The sequence below is a fragment of the Manis javanica genome, chromosome 10 (genome assembly GCF_040802235.1).
Source record: "Manis javanica isolate MJ-LG chromosome 10, MJ_LKY, whole genome shotgun sequence".
Lineage (NCBI taxonomy): Eukaryota > Metazoa > Chordata > Mammalia > Pholidota > Manidae > Manis > Manis javanica.
The window spans coordinates 99,785,436-99,802,926 of NC_133165.1; the positions used below are offsets into that span (position 1 = coordinate 99,785,436).

The 17,491-nt window shown below is 39.6% G+C and overlaps 1 protein-coding gene across 4 annotated transcripts in view; it reads left to right on the forward strand.

The window, feature by feature from the left end:
* Positions 1-1,938: 1,938 nt before the first annotated feature.
* Positions 1,939-17,491, forward strand: part of NR1H4 (nuclear receptor subfamily 1 group H member 4) — a 60,783-nt gene continuing 45,230 nt past the window's right edge. The window contains exons 1-4 of one of the 4 annotated variants that reach the window (XM_037023105.2): positions 1,939-2,466; positions 14,071-14,213; positions 14,463-14,598; positions 15,243-15,377. In XM_037023105.2, the coding sequence (XP_036879000.2) occupies positions 15,299-15,377 (79 nt within the window). In that variant the 5' untranslated portion in view covers positions 1,939-2,466; positions 14,071-14,213; positions 14,463-14,598; positions 15,243-15,298. Of the gene's footprint in view, positions 2,467-3,543; positions 3,563-14,070; positions 14,214-14,462; positions 14,599-15,242; positions 15,378-17,491 lie in introns of those variants that run through there. The other 3 variants (XM_017668509.3, XM_017668510.3, XM_037023106.2) reach the window with 3 other exon arrangements.

The window sequence follows — 17,491 nt, forward strand, 5'->3', positions numbered from 1 at the left end:
CTACTTCATGGCTTCCGTAAGCTAGCCCAGCCTCAGAACCTTTGCTGCTGCCTTTTCCTTATCCTAAAATACTCTTTTTTTTTCTTCTTCAATACTTTTCCCTTCCAACACACCTGAGATCCTTCAGATCTAGTCCAGGTGAGCATACTGTAGTTTGTGTGAAATGCCCAGAGAAAAAATAACAGCTAATGCTTCACATAGCATTTCTGTATATCAGAGATTCCATGTACCAGCACATTGCCTATTAATTCATTAATCCTTGTGATAACTCCATGAGAGAGGTAATAATTACATTTATTCCATTTTACAGATGAGGAAACTGAGATATAGAGGTATTAAGTAAATGCCAAAAGTCTAAGGTCACAGAGCTCATATGTAGCAGAACTGGGATTTGAACCCAGGTGACAATCTCCATTGTATGTGTCCTCAGCTGTCACTCTCTACTGCTGCTGGAGAGAATGAAATCTTAACATAGGCTCTTAGCATCCAAGAAGAATTGGTCTGGGAAGCATGCAGGGTCCCGCAGGCAGCCTAGTGTTGCAGGGCGTGGGGAGTGTCATCACAAAGACTCTTCAAATAGGCAAGGGAGAATTTCCAGGTCTGGGATTTCCCTATTCCTTGTGCCAAAGGGTGGATGTGGGAGTGTGTGCTTCAGTACACAGGGCGCCCATGGGGGCAGGGAGCATAAGCCTGTAGGACCTACAGATGCTATTTAATAAAAGAAGTAAAATGATAGCATTCATAACAAACTTGAGTGTAAGCCTTCCACTAACTTTGCAGTGGGGAACATTGGTGCATGTATACACACATACAGGTGTGCACATGCACACACACACACCCATGTGTGCACATAGGCATGCTACTTTGGCAAGTTGTTTTTCTCTCAGTTCACTCTTTGATTCAGTTAACAGAGACTTATGCAATACTTCTCCCAGTGAGGCACTATGTTAAGACCAGGGATGTATACAAAGGCAAGTCTGCCACCATGCTTGTCCTGTAGAAGTTTTGTTCTTATTAAAAAGATAAAGATAAGTAGATAACTATAATATATAAGGAGGAATTCAGGGACAACAAGAGAACTATAAATAAACAATGAAGGGCAGAATGGTTTAGTTGGCAGAACAGGGGCATATGAGGAATGGAATTGGCTTCAGGGAGTTCTCAGCATTCATGATGGGCCTGGCAGACATCCACACATGTATCCTGGTGTGGTTATGAATGGAAGGTAATTCAGATAAAAGAAAGAGCTTGTGCAAAGGCACTGAGGCAAGAGAGCTTGGCACAGGCAGGCGAGAGGTTGGGGTCTCTGAAGAGACAGGATGTGAGAAAATGCTAGAAAGATAGGTGAGGGCTAGATTGTTAGGTGGAAGGCGTTCTAAATGTCAGGCCATAGCATTTTCAGTTTATTTTTTTAGGCAGTGGGAACTCGGGGATTTTTGATTAGAAGAGCACCTAGCAAGGTTCTGGGTATATAGCATGCAGACTATCAGTATTTGTTCAATTGATAAAGGAAAGAACTGATGATGGCTAAAATTCATTGAGTGCTTGCTGTATGCTAAGCCCTTTTCAAACATTTTACACATTTTAACTATGCCTGTAATTCTCAGCAGAGCCCCTGAGATAGGTGCTCTACCCCCATCTTCCAGATGAGGACACGAAGACTGACAAAGGCAAGTGTCCTGCCTAAGGCTGCAACAAATGAGTAGGTATCTGACCAGAGTCCCCACTTTACACCACTATGCGATTTAGAAAACAGAAAAAGAATAGGAGAAAAGAGAGAAGAGTTATAGGGCCAATGCTGTTTCAGGAAGGAAGCTGTGGTCGGCCCAAACTCGCGGAGCTGCGCGTGGGTTAGAAATAAAGAGGCGTTCCTAAGAGAGAATCCCTTACTACTGGGCACAGGGAGCCTGGGACAGGGGAAGGTCAGGAAGGCTCAGAGTCACTCACTTCAGCCTCTGGGAGGTGGTGGAGCTGTTAAAGGAAATCGGAGAGAGGCTGGGAAGATGACAGTTCAGTTTTAGATGATGTGTACAGGATTCTGGGGCCTCAGAACTCTAAAAAGGCAGCCCACCGAGAGGTGTTTTCAAACGCAAGCTCCAAGGCTCCTTGGCTTTTACGCATCCCCTCCCATGGGGCTCTGGAAGTTTGTCCTGGGAATCGCAAGGCTCTCCCAAGGTTCCTTTCTGTGTTTATATCATTTAGCAGCGAAAGGATTGTTAATGACTAATCTGCGTCCACGAGGCACGGAGCCAAGGCGGAGAAGTCGCTGCTGGTCAGAAGGCTGCCTGTGGTCACCCACGGCTTTCCCTAAAACCCCCTCCTCTTCACCCATTGTCTCCTGGCCTCTCTCCAACGGGGCTTGGATTCTGAGCATGTGTAGCAAAATCCCTGGGATTTGGAGGGGAAGACCGGACTCACGATCTTCCTAGAGCCTTGGAGGTTCATCTCCGACCTAAGACAATCTGAGTAAGTACCTGATTCCTCTGGCAGGGGGTGTCTATTTCCCATCAGCAGAGGAGAATTGTCATTGAAAGTTTCTCTTTAACACCGGGAAGTTTGCTTGATGAATGAATTCTAAGTTAGAGTTTGATTTAAAATCTTAAAAAGAAAAACTCTGAAAATTAAAAGAAACAGGAGTTAATGGGTCTAACAGTTGCTTACCTTCTTGACAAATTATTTAGGAATGTCTTTTTTTAACATGTGGTCACCCACAAGAATCATTGGAAACAATAAACTTCAGAAATGTCTCTGTTCTGATTCCACTAGCAATTTGACCAGAATATAATGTGCTCTATTTTGGTGATTTATCAAATCTTAGTATGAGTTTGAGAATACTCCTAATGTCAGATGACCTGTGATCTGGGAATAGCACAACGTTTAAGCTATGCTTGATTGAAACGGAAGTTTTTCCTAGGAGGAGAAGACTTGACTTCAGTTGTAAACTATTCAATTGCTTTGTTTTTCTCATAATACTATGAGATGGAAATATTATTAAAAGATGGACATGTTAGGAACAGTTTTAGCGCTAAGATCATTCAGGGTCTGAATCTACAGATAAGGTATCTCCTTTCCTGCTTAATGCTATAGTGAATTAGGAAACTACAAGATGAGCCTAGGTTATTTCTCTTGAGTTTTTATTTAGAACGGATGGGCGGGGGGCTTGCACATGACTCACTTTGGACTCATTCTTTGAGAAATTCACTTGAGCTTTAAGGAAATTTGATGTTGCCCTAGAACTGCATCAGCAGGATCAATGAGAGGGGTAGAGAAAGATATTGGGGGGCCACAACTAGATTTTCTAGCTGGGATTTTATAGAATGATAGATATTTTCATCTTTGAGTCACCTCCCACCCTCCAAATTATGGACCTGTGCCATGTACACCATGGACTTTTCAGTTTTTTTGAGAATGTTGCAATATGGCTGATGCAACTCTGAGTTAGCTGATAAAGTACAGGCCAGAGATGACATTCTCTAGTCCTGAAACCATTTCTCAGGATTTGCAGCATCAATTTCCACCACACACCCCTGTGCTCTCCACTATGTTGGAGAGTGAAAGTAAGGTAATCCCATCCTTCCTTTAATTTCCACACTTTCTAAATCTGGCCAGATTGCAATGGAACACCGAATAGTTGTGAGACCCTGGGGACTTTGAAAGGAAAAGAAATGAGAGTGTGATGGAGCTAACTTTGATGGAATGTCCACCAACCTGTCACAGGCTTGACAGAAATTGCCCGTTTTCCTTCTCACCATAACCCTGATTGAAAGTTTCTCTTATACTCATTTTATAGGTGAGGACACCGAGGCTCAAAGAGAGCAAGAAACATGTCCACAGTTACACAGTTAGGAGGTAGCAGGACCTAAATTTGAGATCCTTGGAGTCATAGAATTCTTTTCCTTGCTCCCCCTGTATTGTTGGAGGCTGGCAAACCTTGAAATCTTGAAACTTGGAATGATTGTGGGAGCGAGTGGACCAGCCTGCAAACATTTCTGCCTGGTGGGTGTGATTTGTTAAGCCACAGCACAATTGTGAAGACTCCTAAAACCTTGTGGGGAATTTTCTAATGGCTGCCCCATGAGCAGGGGAAGTGGAAAGTTTCAGCACCATATGCTTTAACCCAGAGGTCAGTCTGGAAGAGCTGATTGGAGGTTTCAATTATCCTCATCATAATTAAAGACACTGAACCTTCCACGGTGCTGTGATCAGGGACACATGAGAAAAGCTCAGAAGCCTGTGGGTCATGAACGCCAGGGGAATGCACGTCACCAAGTGATAGATTTTAAAAGGCTCCCGTTATCACTGGGCAGGTGGATGCAGGAAAGCACGAGATACACGTTCTTTTCTGATAAGGAGAGCTTTCCCCTCATTGTGCTTACAGTCTCATTTTTCTCTTAAATCCTCGCAAAAAGATCATGAAGGGACTAAAAGAAATAGGAACAATTTTTCTTCTCAAATATTTCTTTCTGCTCCTATATTTTTGCCAGCAGCGATGTAGCTACAAAGCATCACTGCCTGAATATCGTCAGTTGCCCAGCTGCATGGGGAGGAGGCAAAAGTCACTATTATGTAAAAACGCCCACCCACCTCTCTCTTCTGTCAACCCGCTCTGTAATTCCCTAGCCCCGTTGCCTTCCACAGTGATTATTTTCTCCCTCACTTTGCCCCTTTCCAATTTTGATCATAAAAGAATGTCTGCTATGCTTACTCTCTCTCCTCTTTGTAAATCACTCTCTCTCTTCTTTGTCAATGCAATGCTAATGGAACCCAACTCGAGTGCGAAGTAAAATATTACCCAGGAAATAAACTATTACCCAGAAAAAAGTAATGTTTTTGTCCTTGTCAGGCCTAGAAATTAAGACAGAGTTCTGGTGACTAAAATTAATATATGTGAATAATGAAATGAATTTTTATTTTCATTTTTCAAGATAAAATCCTAATACAATTCTGAGATTTTAGTTCCCACTTTGAAGAGAAACAGTGCTGTAATGAACACCTCAAGCACATATGTAAAGGTTTATCCAGTAAAGATACCTAAGAATTAGAATTGCATTTTATTTTAATGTATACTGCTAAAAAGCCCTCCAAAAAGACTAAAATTATGCCTCCATTAGCAGTGTGTATGACTACATACATCTAATAGGTGGAAATGGTATCTAGTTATATTAATTTGCAATTTTCTAATTATTAATTCGTTTCAGATGCTTTGTATGTTTACTGGCCACTTTGGTGAATTTCCTCTTTATGTCCTTTGCCAGTTTTGCTCTTGTGTTGTTTATCCTTTCTGTTTTTACTTAGAGGAGTTACTTATGTATTGTTTGTACTAATTTTTAGCTGTTATTTGTGTTGTAAACATTTTCTCCCAGTTTGTTTCATTTATTTAGTTTTGTTTATAGTCTCTTGATTTTAATGTTGTCGAATTTATTCTTTTCCTATTCATTTCTTTTTTAATAAGTCCTTCTTAATCCAGAAGTCCATAAAGATCATAAATGTATTTTCCTATATTTTCTGCCAATAACTTTTATAGTCGTAAAAGTCTTTAATCCCCCTGACTTATTTTCAAGGATATAAGATAGAAATCTTTCATTTTTTTCCCCCAAAGGAATAGACAGTTTTCCTGACACTATTTCTTGATAAGCCTTCCTTCCCGCACTAACTGGGGCTGAATTCACTAGCTACAGCCTAGAGAACTGATGCGCAGCTGCTCAGAACACAGCCTGCTGTTTTCCCTTCCTGTAGCTGTCCTCTCTGCGTGCCTTTGCCTAGTCTACTGCTCTTCTTTCAGATTAAATTCAAAACTCAGTCCTTCACCCTCAGGAAGACTTCCCTTACTCTCCTGTCATCCATGCCTGATGACTGCCACTGACCCCCATTTAGAATAAATCCAAACTCCTTACCGTAGTCGACAAGGCCCTAAGGAAAGCTGCCTACTCACAGACCTCACCTCCTACACTCCGTCTCTGCTTGCTCATCTCCAGCTTCTCTGGGCTGTGACTGAACCTGCAGGTACCCCAAGCTCGGGTGAGCACAGGCTGACCACGCTGCATGGTTTACTCCACCTTATCTTCCACATCTCAGTTTGAATATGCATTCTTGGGAAAGCTCTTCTCAGGTCACCCTCTCCAAAATAGTGTCCAACGACATCACTCTATCCTTGATCTCATCACCACCATTGGAAATCTCATGATTAATTTGCAAATTATCCACTAGAATGCAAGTCTTATAAAGATAGGGAGCTTTTTTTTCTGTCTCATTCATCACTCCATTTGCAAGACCTCGATCAAAGCCTGATATAAAGTGGAGGATTAGTGAATGCTAAATGAATGAAATGTCCTCGCTTGTGCCCCTGAAGGGACTTGTGCTTACCTTTATTATGGCAACCCCTATTATTTGGGTTTTCCTTGCCTTGCCTTTTCACTAATCTTCTTAAAGAATCACGATATTTTGCCTTTATATGTTTAGTGCCTGACACAGAGTCAGTAAATATATATTGACTGAATAAATGAGTGAGTGAATGAATTAACTTGGCATTCACATTGAGATGCCATTTTTAAAGAGTAAATATAGTTCTTTAAGAAAATGCTCACTTTCTTTAGACACCAATGAAACAATAGCCAACATGTCATATTGTTCATCTGGTGGGTGGTATCAGTTCTCTATTGGCACATAACAAGACTTAGTAGCTTAAAAAGATAATGATTTGTTATTTGTTATAATGCTGTGCATTGGGTAGGTGGTTCTTCTGCTGGTTTTTTCTGGGCTCAAACAGACAACTGATTTCAACTGGAGGGTCAAGTAGGTCTTATTCCCATGACTGGGGGCTTGATGCTGGCTGTTGATTGAAATATTTGGAATAGACAAATCTCTTTCCCCAAGAGTATGAGTATACCTTGTGGTCAGTAATGGCCACCCATTGTCTGTCAAATCTCTCTGGACTTCAGGAAGGATCTATTTATCTTAAATTTGTATTTTTGCCCTGGAAATAATTACTTCAGTTTGAGTACTTCTGGGAAGGCCAAATCCCTGGAAAGAGAAAACTTTTTTCTCTAGAATTACTCTATGTTTTCTCTTAAGAACATCCTTTCAGGCTTTGGGATTGAATTCAAGGCTTCCCTTGAGCACGAAATGTTGATGGTTAGAAAAAATTCACTTTTTCCTGCCCTTTAAGAATGAATTACATAGATATCCAATCAAATGTGTGCTTTGCCATCAACAACTGGGTTCCTCTGGGGAAAATGTCACCTAGGGTGATGTTTTTGAGTGAGAAGAGTTCATAAGGAGCTAGCACACGTAGCCAGTTTTTAATCTTCATCTTCTGAGAACTAAGATTCTTCTAAATCAGCATCAGAACTGTTTAACTGGAGTAGGGTCTTTCTAAGATCTCTATTTGTAAACAGTTAATGCTAAATCAGAGGAACTCCATACACCATGAACTTCCTGTGACACACAGTATCTAAACAAGTAAAAACTGATAGCCAGTAAGTGGGAGTCCAAATTACCAGTCACTATGTATCTTATCACATTAAAAACAAACAGCACATACCATTTCTGAAATTATTACTGGGTCCTTAAGTTAAGACCTAGGTCCCAACATCATACAAATAAACATAAAGTAAAATAAACACTTGTCTTTGCCTCTGCCAATACTTAAGTCCCTTCCTTTCCATCTCTACACAAATACTCTTCTGTGCATCAGATCATCTAACTTCAGCCACAAATTTCCTGAATTTTCCTCTTCCTTTTACTGCCCACCTTTGCTCCTTTTCCAGTTCCACCTTCTCATTAGATTAATCTTCTTGGACATAGATTTCATTGTGCCACACAAAATTTCCAGCAATGCCTCATTGACCACAGTTAGAGCACCTAAACATTTTATGGGAAGGAATTACTTTCACCTCAAAGCCTTAAGAATGTGTGTGTGTGTGTATACAAGTGTAAGGATGTATAGGAAGATAATCCCTCTATGAACTTGCATATCTTTACAGATGAAGAAGCTTTTCATATATAAAATTTCACTTGACATTTTTCATTATGAAATATTTCCAACATGTAAAAATTTGAGTAGTATTATTAACTCCCTTGACACTCTCGCCAACCCCAACACATACCACTGAAGAAGGAGAGCATCACAGGTGCTGTGGAAATTCCCTAGGTACTGGCCGGGTCATTCTGCACCACTGTTGTGACTGTGAGTTCAACACTGACTGCCGTGCATGTCTCTGTAGGTTAGAGCAAGGATAACAAACTTTTCCTATAAAGGCCAGATAGTGAATATTTTAGGCTTTGCAGACCATGTGACTGTGTCACAACTACGTTGCCATTGTTGCATGAAAACAGCCATAGAAAATGTGCAAACAAAAGGGCAAATGTGGCTCTTGGCGGACTCCATTTGGTTCATGAGTCATAGTGTGCTGACCCCTGCATTGGGGTATCAGTGATAATACGTAGCATTGTTTTGCCTATCTTTCAAATTAAATATATTTTACCAGGCTCTATTTATTATTCTGCAACCTCATTCTTTTGTTCAGTGTTTTTCTGTTTATCCATATAAATAGAAATAGAACCCTATGAATACATTTAGACCTAGTTGATTTTAAATGCTGTGTACTATCAGTTGTGAATGTACTATTTCCTGTATCCATTCTGTTATTGATGGACACTTATGCTGTTTCCAATTTTTTACTATTGAAAACAATGCAATGAATGTTTTTCTATATATCACCATATACGTATGTGTGAGAACTTATAAAGGGATCACCTCTAATTTTTACAGCAGTCCTATTATTTAGTTTTTTAAACCCTCACTCAACTGCAGCTCAGGTTGTAGTATGGGGAGGAAGGTGTTAAGTGAATAGTTTCTGGTCATACACGAAGCTATGAAAGATCAGTCTTGGTTCTCCATCCTAATCTTCTCATACATTGTCCCCCATGACATTTCTATTAGCTCACACTATTATTTCTGAATATGCATAACACTGCTAACTGTGGTAGGGAGATACAAAAGAAATACAGGCTATGATTCCTGCCTTCTAGGAGTTTACAAATTGGTGATACAGTGTGAAGACAACAGATGAAGTTAAATCATTAATTAATGTGAAGAGGAGGAAGATACATGAGAGGGGAAGCATCCGTGGAGAACTTGGGATGTAAATGGAAAATGGAAATGAGAGATGAGAACACATTTGAGTAAATGGAAATATACCTTGCCCCTAGAAGGCAAAGTTGAATATTATCAAAGATGTCAATCTTGGGTTTGATATCATGTCAAACTCCCAAGGAAACTTTATTTTTTAAAGAATGTGTTCCCAGATGTGGTAGTTTAGCATTGAGAACAGGAAGGTAAGATTATCTTAGGAAAAGTTGCAAAAGAATGGCTAATAATAGGAAAAGATTGCATTGGTACAGGATAGAACTCTATGATCAATGGAAAACTAAATTCATTCTCAATAAAAGAAGGTCAAAAATCAGTGAGGAAAGGAAAAAGTATTTGACAAGCAATTCTGAGAAAATTCACCTTCTACCCCATGAACTAAAAATAAAAAGCAGTAAACATAAGGCTTAAAAAATTTAATATATTAACTATATACAATGGAACACTTTTTGGGTAAAGATAATTAAGAGGCAAATAAAAATATTTGTAGCAAATGTACCAGAATGCCAATATTGTTCAATATATAAAGAACTCTTCTAATTCAACAAAAAGATGAGTACTTCCATAGAATAATGGCAGTGTTTCTATTGTCATTTATGTGCAAATAAACAGAAAGAACCACATATAGACAAAAAAGATGGAAAAAAATTATTTTCAAGTTCACTTGTTATCAAAGAAATGCAATTTAACACTATGAGATAGGACTTACCACCTAACAAATTAGAAAAGATTGTTGAAGCTGAGAATAGGTAATGTCAATGAAGCTGTGGTGAGAAAGGTATTCTTATGCACTGCTGGTGGGAGTGTAAATTGAAAAAAAGTTGCAGAATGCACCCTGGCATTTTAAAAATGCTCTTCTGTATTGCCTGAATTTTCTGCAATAGCCCTTTTATTTTAAAATGACTTGCATTTAAAAAATAAATTTTAACAATTTTTCAGCAAAACAATGAATGATGGAATTCTTAAATTGGGGGCTTTATACTATTAATTGAAAATGATGACGCTGACGCGGAGGGGGCAGCTAGTTAAGTCAACCTGGACCCATCCTACCCCCATCTCCAGGTCGGGGGTTGGGCATGGGGGACTCAAGGGGAAGGTAGGGAGTCTGTGTGCCAATTCAGATATTTTTCATTATCTCCTCTGATTCTAAACTTAATCCTTTGTGTATCTACACATACACGAATTCATCTGAATAAAAAGAATATCTGCCTGTTATCTGGGCTTTAATTATTAATTCCAGAGAATTCTTAGGCCCTATGTCTGCAGTTGCTCTAAATACATTATTTCAACAGAACCTTTAACTGTGTTTCTAAGGTCTTCCTCCTCTGGCGCCTGCGCTCTGCCGCTGCTGCCTGTAGCTATCACCTGGCCGTGCGTCTTCTTTCTCATCTGCACACTGTCTCTTCTACAACAGGCTGCTGCTCCTACTTGTGCTGGTTGGCAGGAGAATGAGCCACCTTATTTGAAGAGAAAGTCGAATGGACATTAATGATTAGTAATAAATTTAATCCAGCAAAGTTTTTATTTAAACATTTAAAATCTTAAAGTCATTAGAAATTTCTAAGAAACTCAAATTTATATACGTATTTTAGCTGCAGAAAGTACGATAGGGTAATCAGTAATAGACATTCAAGCATAAAAATGCACTACATTAGGATAAAATTCTGCAATCAAGTGGAGTGAAATGTGAAGTCAAGGAGGAACAGGAATGATTTTTTAAAAATTCCAAATGTTAAAGAACGTCTTCTTGTATTTATTAGAAGGATGAGGGAGGATGTTAAATTGCTATGGGATTTAGATTTAATTGAATAGATTTGAGTTATATAACAACATGTAAAAATATTAATTTTTATAATGTGTCAGAAATTACATTTTTTTGCAACTATTCTTTAGTGAAAACCTTAGATGTCAGCTGAGATATGTGTTGAGAGAGCATATTGTTTTTCAATCTTCTTATAGGAGGTAAAAGAGCAAAACTTTCCAAAGGCCACCAGTGTAGAAAATACCCATTGCTTATTCTCAACCTACAGAATGACTCCTTAAGGGGAAGGGAAGACTTAAAGGGAAAAAAAGACTCCAGAGTGAAGGTCTGGGATCTCCTGGGAGTCAGTTTTCTCATTTCAGTTCTTTTCCCAACAAGGGGGTGAAGAATGTTAGAGAAAGGAAGACACAGCAGTAACCTGAATTAAAGGAATAATGCATGTGGAAACACTTGCCGAACGCTTAGGACGTAGTAGGTGCTCATTAAATGACAAGCTGGCTAAAACTAAAGCTGCCAATCCCAGTAAGAAGCTCTTAGAAGGCAAAGAAGACCCCGGTATTATAAGATGTATGTAATTAAGTGGGTTTATACTCCCAAGGTAATTTACCTATAATGTTACTTGATTTTTTTGAATTTCTGCTATTACTTAAGGAGGGATTAACATACGTTTTCTGCAAAGGGCTACATAGCAAATGTTTTTGGCACTGTGGGCCATACGGTATGTTGCTAGTACTCAGTTCTGCCAATGTAGGGAGAAAGAAGCCATAGATATTCCATAAACAAATGGGGGTGGCTATGTGCCAATAAATTTTTACCTATAAACAGTTTGAATTTCATATATTTTCATGTTTCATGGAATATCCTTATTTTGTTTTTTTCAATGTAAATGTAAATGTTAAATGAAAATGTAAAACTGTTCTTGACTCCCAGGCTGTAGGAAAACAGGTGGTGGGCCAGCTTTGCCAAACCCCAGTTTAAGGTATGGTGCCCTTTATGCTACGAGTGTGTGCAGTACCAGGATACACAAGAATCAGGCCGTTGTGGCTGTATTTTGATAAGGGAAATTGATGGCAGCTGAAAGGAAGACTTATTTTTCAGCATACTGTTTGAACTGCTTACCCTGTGGTTGGGTTACCATTTCAAAAATCAAAGTTTCCTTTTCTTTAAGCCCCTTCAGGAATCATAAACCCAACACAGCTGACTGGAGCGCTCTGCCAGCTGCATTCCAGAGAGCTCTGTTGTTGGCTAAGCAGGGGCACCCTCATAGTGGCCCTGCAGCCTGGAGTAATCACCCCAGTGATACCGAATTAGGGGAATTGACTTTCATTTGGATTAGAGAGTGGTCCGTTATGTCCTTTGCACAAACAGCAGAATGAAATCCTGTTCTTGTGCCATTTCTTCAGGAAGAGCATACCAAATGTCAGTGAATTTGGTGCAACCAGGCAGGAAAAACAAAATTAATGTAGGTCATTTAATTGAGCCAACATATGTTGAGGTCCTTTGCAGGAAAAACAAAATTAATGTAGGTCATTTAATTGAGCCAACATATGTTGAGGTCCTTTGCATTAGGCACATGAATTGAAGGTGTCGGGTTTCTAAGAACATATAGAGGAAAATACATTACAAAAATCCAAAATGAAAATGAGTGTCCCTGGAAATTATTAGAGAGCTGTACTGTGCCATGGAAGTGTGGGGGAGCTCGATAAACATGCCTGAAGGTTAAAAGGACAAATGTGAGAAAAAGCACAGAGTGGAGCCTAAAGTAAGAGTCATGGAGCTAAAATTTCCTGTTTTATTAAAAGATTAGCATGAATGTGTCTTAAATTACCGAGTATAAGTTTGTACTGAATATTAGGAAAAATTCCTGACTTTGTACATTGTGGGTTCCTGGCAATTATTTCTGTGGGAAAAGGTGGAATTTCCTATTCCAAAGATAGGGGAAATTCTATCTAGAACAGTTGCATGAGTTTTGGGGGACCTTTCAAACTCATTTATTATGTGATACATACATATACACCATTATTATACATAATTCACATGTATATTAATATATACACAGTGACCACATACCCAATTTGTACACATATTGAAAGTTGAATTTTCCAAGTCCTCAACTAGCTTTGAGTATGAATGAGGTTCTTTAAGAGCAACGACTCAACATTTTCTGGCTTCTTCCTCAGAGCCTCCAGCTCCCTATCAGGGTCTAAGTATTTCAGAAATACCTCAGGGGCTGTTCATGTCTGTTCATTATCGGGTCCGCGCTGCCTGCTTCTTCCACTACTTTTTGTGTGCACGAGTGCTCAACCACTGGCCTCAGTCCCTCCGCTGGGCACTTCTTCCTGGGTTATGGCAATGCCTGGGTGCTGTCACTGTTTCACAATTGTCCCAGAAAGGCCCTGAGTCCTGTTGGGGTCAAAGTTCCACAGTGATATGTGGCTGAGTTGTGGGAGCGGGCGGGAGGAGTTGAAATGAGCTCTCTCCCCTCCTCGTTGCATTCTGTTGGGATGGTCTGCCTTATACTTCAATGCTTCTCGGTTTCATCCGTATGTATTGTCCTCTCCCTTCTCATCTCAGGATGGCAGGAAGGTGTCTTGAGTCTAGTATGGTTGGTTAAACAGTGTGCTACATTGAGAATTACATATTCCTTGAATGACTGAGGCTTTGCTCTGGGTGAAAGTCATGGTCACTGGCTCCTTCTGACTTTAGAATGGGTTTTCTCCTCACACCCACCTGGGCTTCCTGGAGAAGGACTTGGGTAGTGCCCTGTAGCTGGTTTACCAGATGGACCTGGCTATGTCTGCATTCCCACAGTGGGCACAGTTTGTATCTTTTCACAGGAGACTTTCCTTGTTTTTGCTTCTTCAACCACTCCTTCTCTGTCCTCTCCGTTCAGATGTGTCGTTCTACTACCTTTCTTTAAAAATTGCTCTTGAAACCACCTCCTCCTTCAGCTACTTCCCTGTCTGACTTCTTCTCACACCCAGACTTCTCTATAAGAATGATCTAATCTTTGGCTTCATCGATGCGTTCGTGACAATATGCAGTCATCTGAGTATGTGGGTGTTTACTTCTTAATGTCCCTCTTCCTCATGGAGCTTGATGTCATAGCTCATGGGGGCTTTTTCCCTTTTACCATTTTCTCTCCAATGATTTGTCACAGATCTTAGGGCAGAATCAGTCCTCATGAACTGCTTTTTGACAGCAAGAATAAATGAATGAACACAGCAAATGGAGTCTGGTAGACTACCTAACCAGCAGCCAAATTCATCTGAAACTCACTTCTGCTTGAGTGGGAGCATTTTGGTGAGTCAGAGGGAAAGAAATAGAGACACAAATTGTAGGGAAGTTCTAATGAAATAAATATTTGTTCAACCAAAACCCTATATTCTCTTCCTGAGTAGCAAATGTAAATAGCTATTTATTTATAAACAAAATGATTTCTTGGTAAAGACAGAGTAAAAAGGTTTGAAAATCATCCTCAGAAAACAGTTTGGAGAAAAGATTCTGGAAGCATACCTTTGCATTACCTGACCTTTCAAATTACTTCTTCAGGGAGATAGAAGACATATTGGAAGGAAGGAACAGAAGAAAGAAAAGAAAACCTGAGTTATAACTAGAAGTGAACACTGCTTCTCTTGGGTCCTTGGATTCATTCTGGATATCTCAGCATGAAACTTCAGGCACTTTGGTGAGATTTACTATTACCTTTCTTTTTACAACTTCTTTTTATCCCAGACAAATATAGGACCATTAGACAATGAAAGTGAAAATGCAACTTCCTGAAATTTTCTCTAAAAGCAATAATAAGATCTTGGGGGAATAGTTTCTGAGTTTTTGATTTGCTGACATACTGCTTACTCAACTAAAGAAAACTTCAGCAGGAAGTGATCTTAAATCGCCTGGATGTCTTTGCAAAGACCTGTGCAACTTTAGAATACAGTTTAAGATGATAAATCATCGAGATTCCATTTCTAATCAAGGAATTTATATTTGTTTCTGTTTTTTCCTACATGTTAAAGAAATAAAGGCATCACCAAAATGTCATCCAATGTTACCCAAATTTCTCAAGTGATGAAATTTAAATGAAAACATACAGTGTTTTCCCAGATGAGTTAGAGAGGATCTCTTCTGAAAGCACGTATCGTGGACATTTATAAGACCAGATGAGGTGTAATCATGATTGAGAATGGAAAGGCTATGGCAAAATGCCTATGAAGGGAGCCATTTGCTGTTTTGTAAATTCATTTGCTCTCTCCCTCCCTCTCTCTCTTGACTAACCATTTTCCCCTGCCTTCCCCAAACACCCTATTTATCAATTTATTTGCCTTCCAGGGTGTTTTTTTGAAGACCACCATAACAAAGGTCCATTCTCAAAGAGAACAGTTCAGATGGGATCAAAAATGAATCTAATCGAACACTCTCACTTCCCTGCCACAGATGAATTTTCTCTTTCCGACAATTTATTTGGTAAGTTGTCACATTCACTTGAATGTAAATAAAAACAAAGTGCATCTTGGAAATACGTGAGCAAAAAGCACAGGTGATGAGCCCAATGGTCTAGAAAATGTTTTTGTTCCTTTTAAGTACTCAATAAACGTTAGCTACTCTGCAAGTTAGAGGTACATCGGACCTTGGATTCATTGAACGCAATGGTCTTCCTTGTAACAGGTGAGGACCGCAAGAGTCAGAGCTTTGTGACTTGTCCAAGGCCATGAGGCTAGATAATTAACAGAGCTAGGAGTAGAAATGGATTCCTGCTCTAGGGCTAACTCTAATATTATCATAGCATATACTAAAGTCTGAAATCATGGTTCTTACGATTTAATAGTATACCTATAAAAGGCTGAAGTTACTTAGGTTATAGCTCTGAAGTAGCCTTTCTTCCCACCCTTCTTCTGGTGCTCAAGGATATATGGCACAGAGGATTAGTCATTTAAAGTGGATTGAGGACAAACTGTACTAAGTTGCTTTCAGTAGATCTATAACTAGATGATACCATAAAATGATATATTGCTCCACTATGCATTTATGAAAAAACACCTCATTAGAAAGAGTTTTAGTTGAGAACAACAGCAGAGTCAGAAAGGGCAATATTGTGGATGGGGCGGGGAAGCTTCCTGACACTCTTAAAATAATTCCCTTCTGCACAGTAGCCATGCTGGGCAGCATGGATGCTTCCAGTTTTTCATTCTACACTAGTATATGAGCCCAAGCTGACCATGATAGTGAAAATGAAAGTGCTTGAAATTCCACAAAAGTCAATGTTTGAAGGCATAATCCCTATTTGGTTGCAGACACCCCTGGGAGATATTATAAAGAGCTTATGCAACTACATACTGGTTATTAGTGCCTTAGTGTGTAATGGCTCATCAGGTCATTTCCAAAAAGATGTCATTATTTTTGTTACCTATTTACATATGTCTTCCTGCCCACATACAGTATAAGAGCATTTAAGGGCAGTAACTTTATTTTATTAATCCTAGTATGTACCTGATAAATAAGGATCAAGTAACAAACAATAGAACGGAAGGAGATAAGAGGTTTAGGGGTAAAATGAGATGTTTGTTAGTAATCCTCAGTGAGACCAAAGGCAGCAGTACTTATTTATGAAATGTCAATTCTTGGACATACTTGCTGCATCTTATTTCTTCCATTTGGCTTTCCTTCATCCTGCGAATGCATTCAAGGCCACTGGGCCCAGTGGCCATATCCAGCTCCTTGAACTTTGGCTTCTGGCCTACCCTTTAGAGTCCTTAAAATAATCAGTGTATAGACAGCTTTATAGTTTTTGCTCTAGCAATCAGAATCATAGGATAATTAGGACAGTAGGTGCATATCATAGACTAAGGAAAATTCTACCTTAGATTATTTTTTCACATAAACACTCCATTTTCTGCTCTGAAATTTTATGATGGCATGTTTGTGTCCTGATGACATGAAAAAAGATGAAAAAAAAATATCAGTGGGTTCTATGGACCTCCTGCCCTGAACCTAGGGTATAGAGCACCAGAGAAAAGACTGTGGACCCTGGATGAGTAACACACAATGCCTAACTCACCAGTGCTAGATCTTGAGATACACAGAAGTGTTCATTCATGGGCTCAGCTAAATGGAGAGCTGGACTCTTTTCCAGTGGCCTAATTGTGTGATCAAACACAGCCATCATGCTGCTGCAAGAGCAAATGAGGCTTATGGTTTAGCACATGGAGAGCTGTCACTTCTTCCATCCAAACATTGAGCACTGACTACATGCTGGGTGCTGGAATGAAGCAAGGAGTAAGACAGGCAAGATCTTAGTAGAGGAGAGACTCACAATGAACATGCAAATGAATAAATAAACAAAATAGCATCAGGGAGAGTTAAGTGCTGTGGAAATAAAGCAAGGTGATTTCATAGTAACTGGAAAGATGAGGGAGGGGCTGCTCTAACTGGTGTGGTCAAGGAGGACCTCGGGGGGAGTGGACAAATGAGTTGAGACCGAAAGGCAAGAACTCAAGGAGAACGTTCTAGGTGGAAGAAATAGCAAACGCGAAGCCCAAAGTCTGGAACGGACTTGGAAGGGTCTTGTCTTCTCATATGTA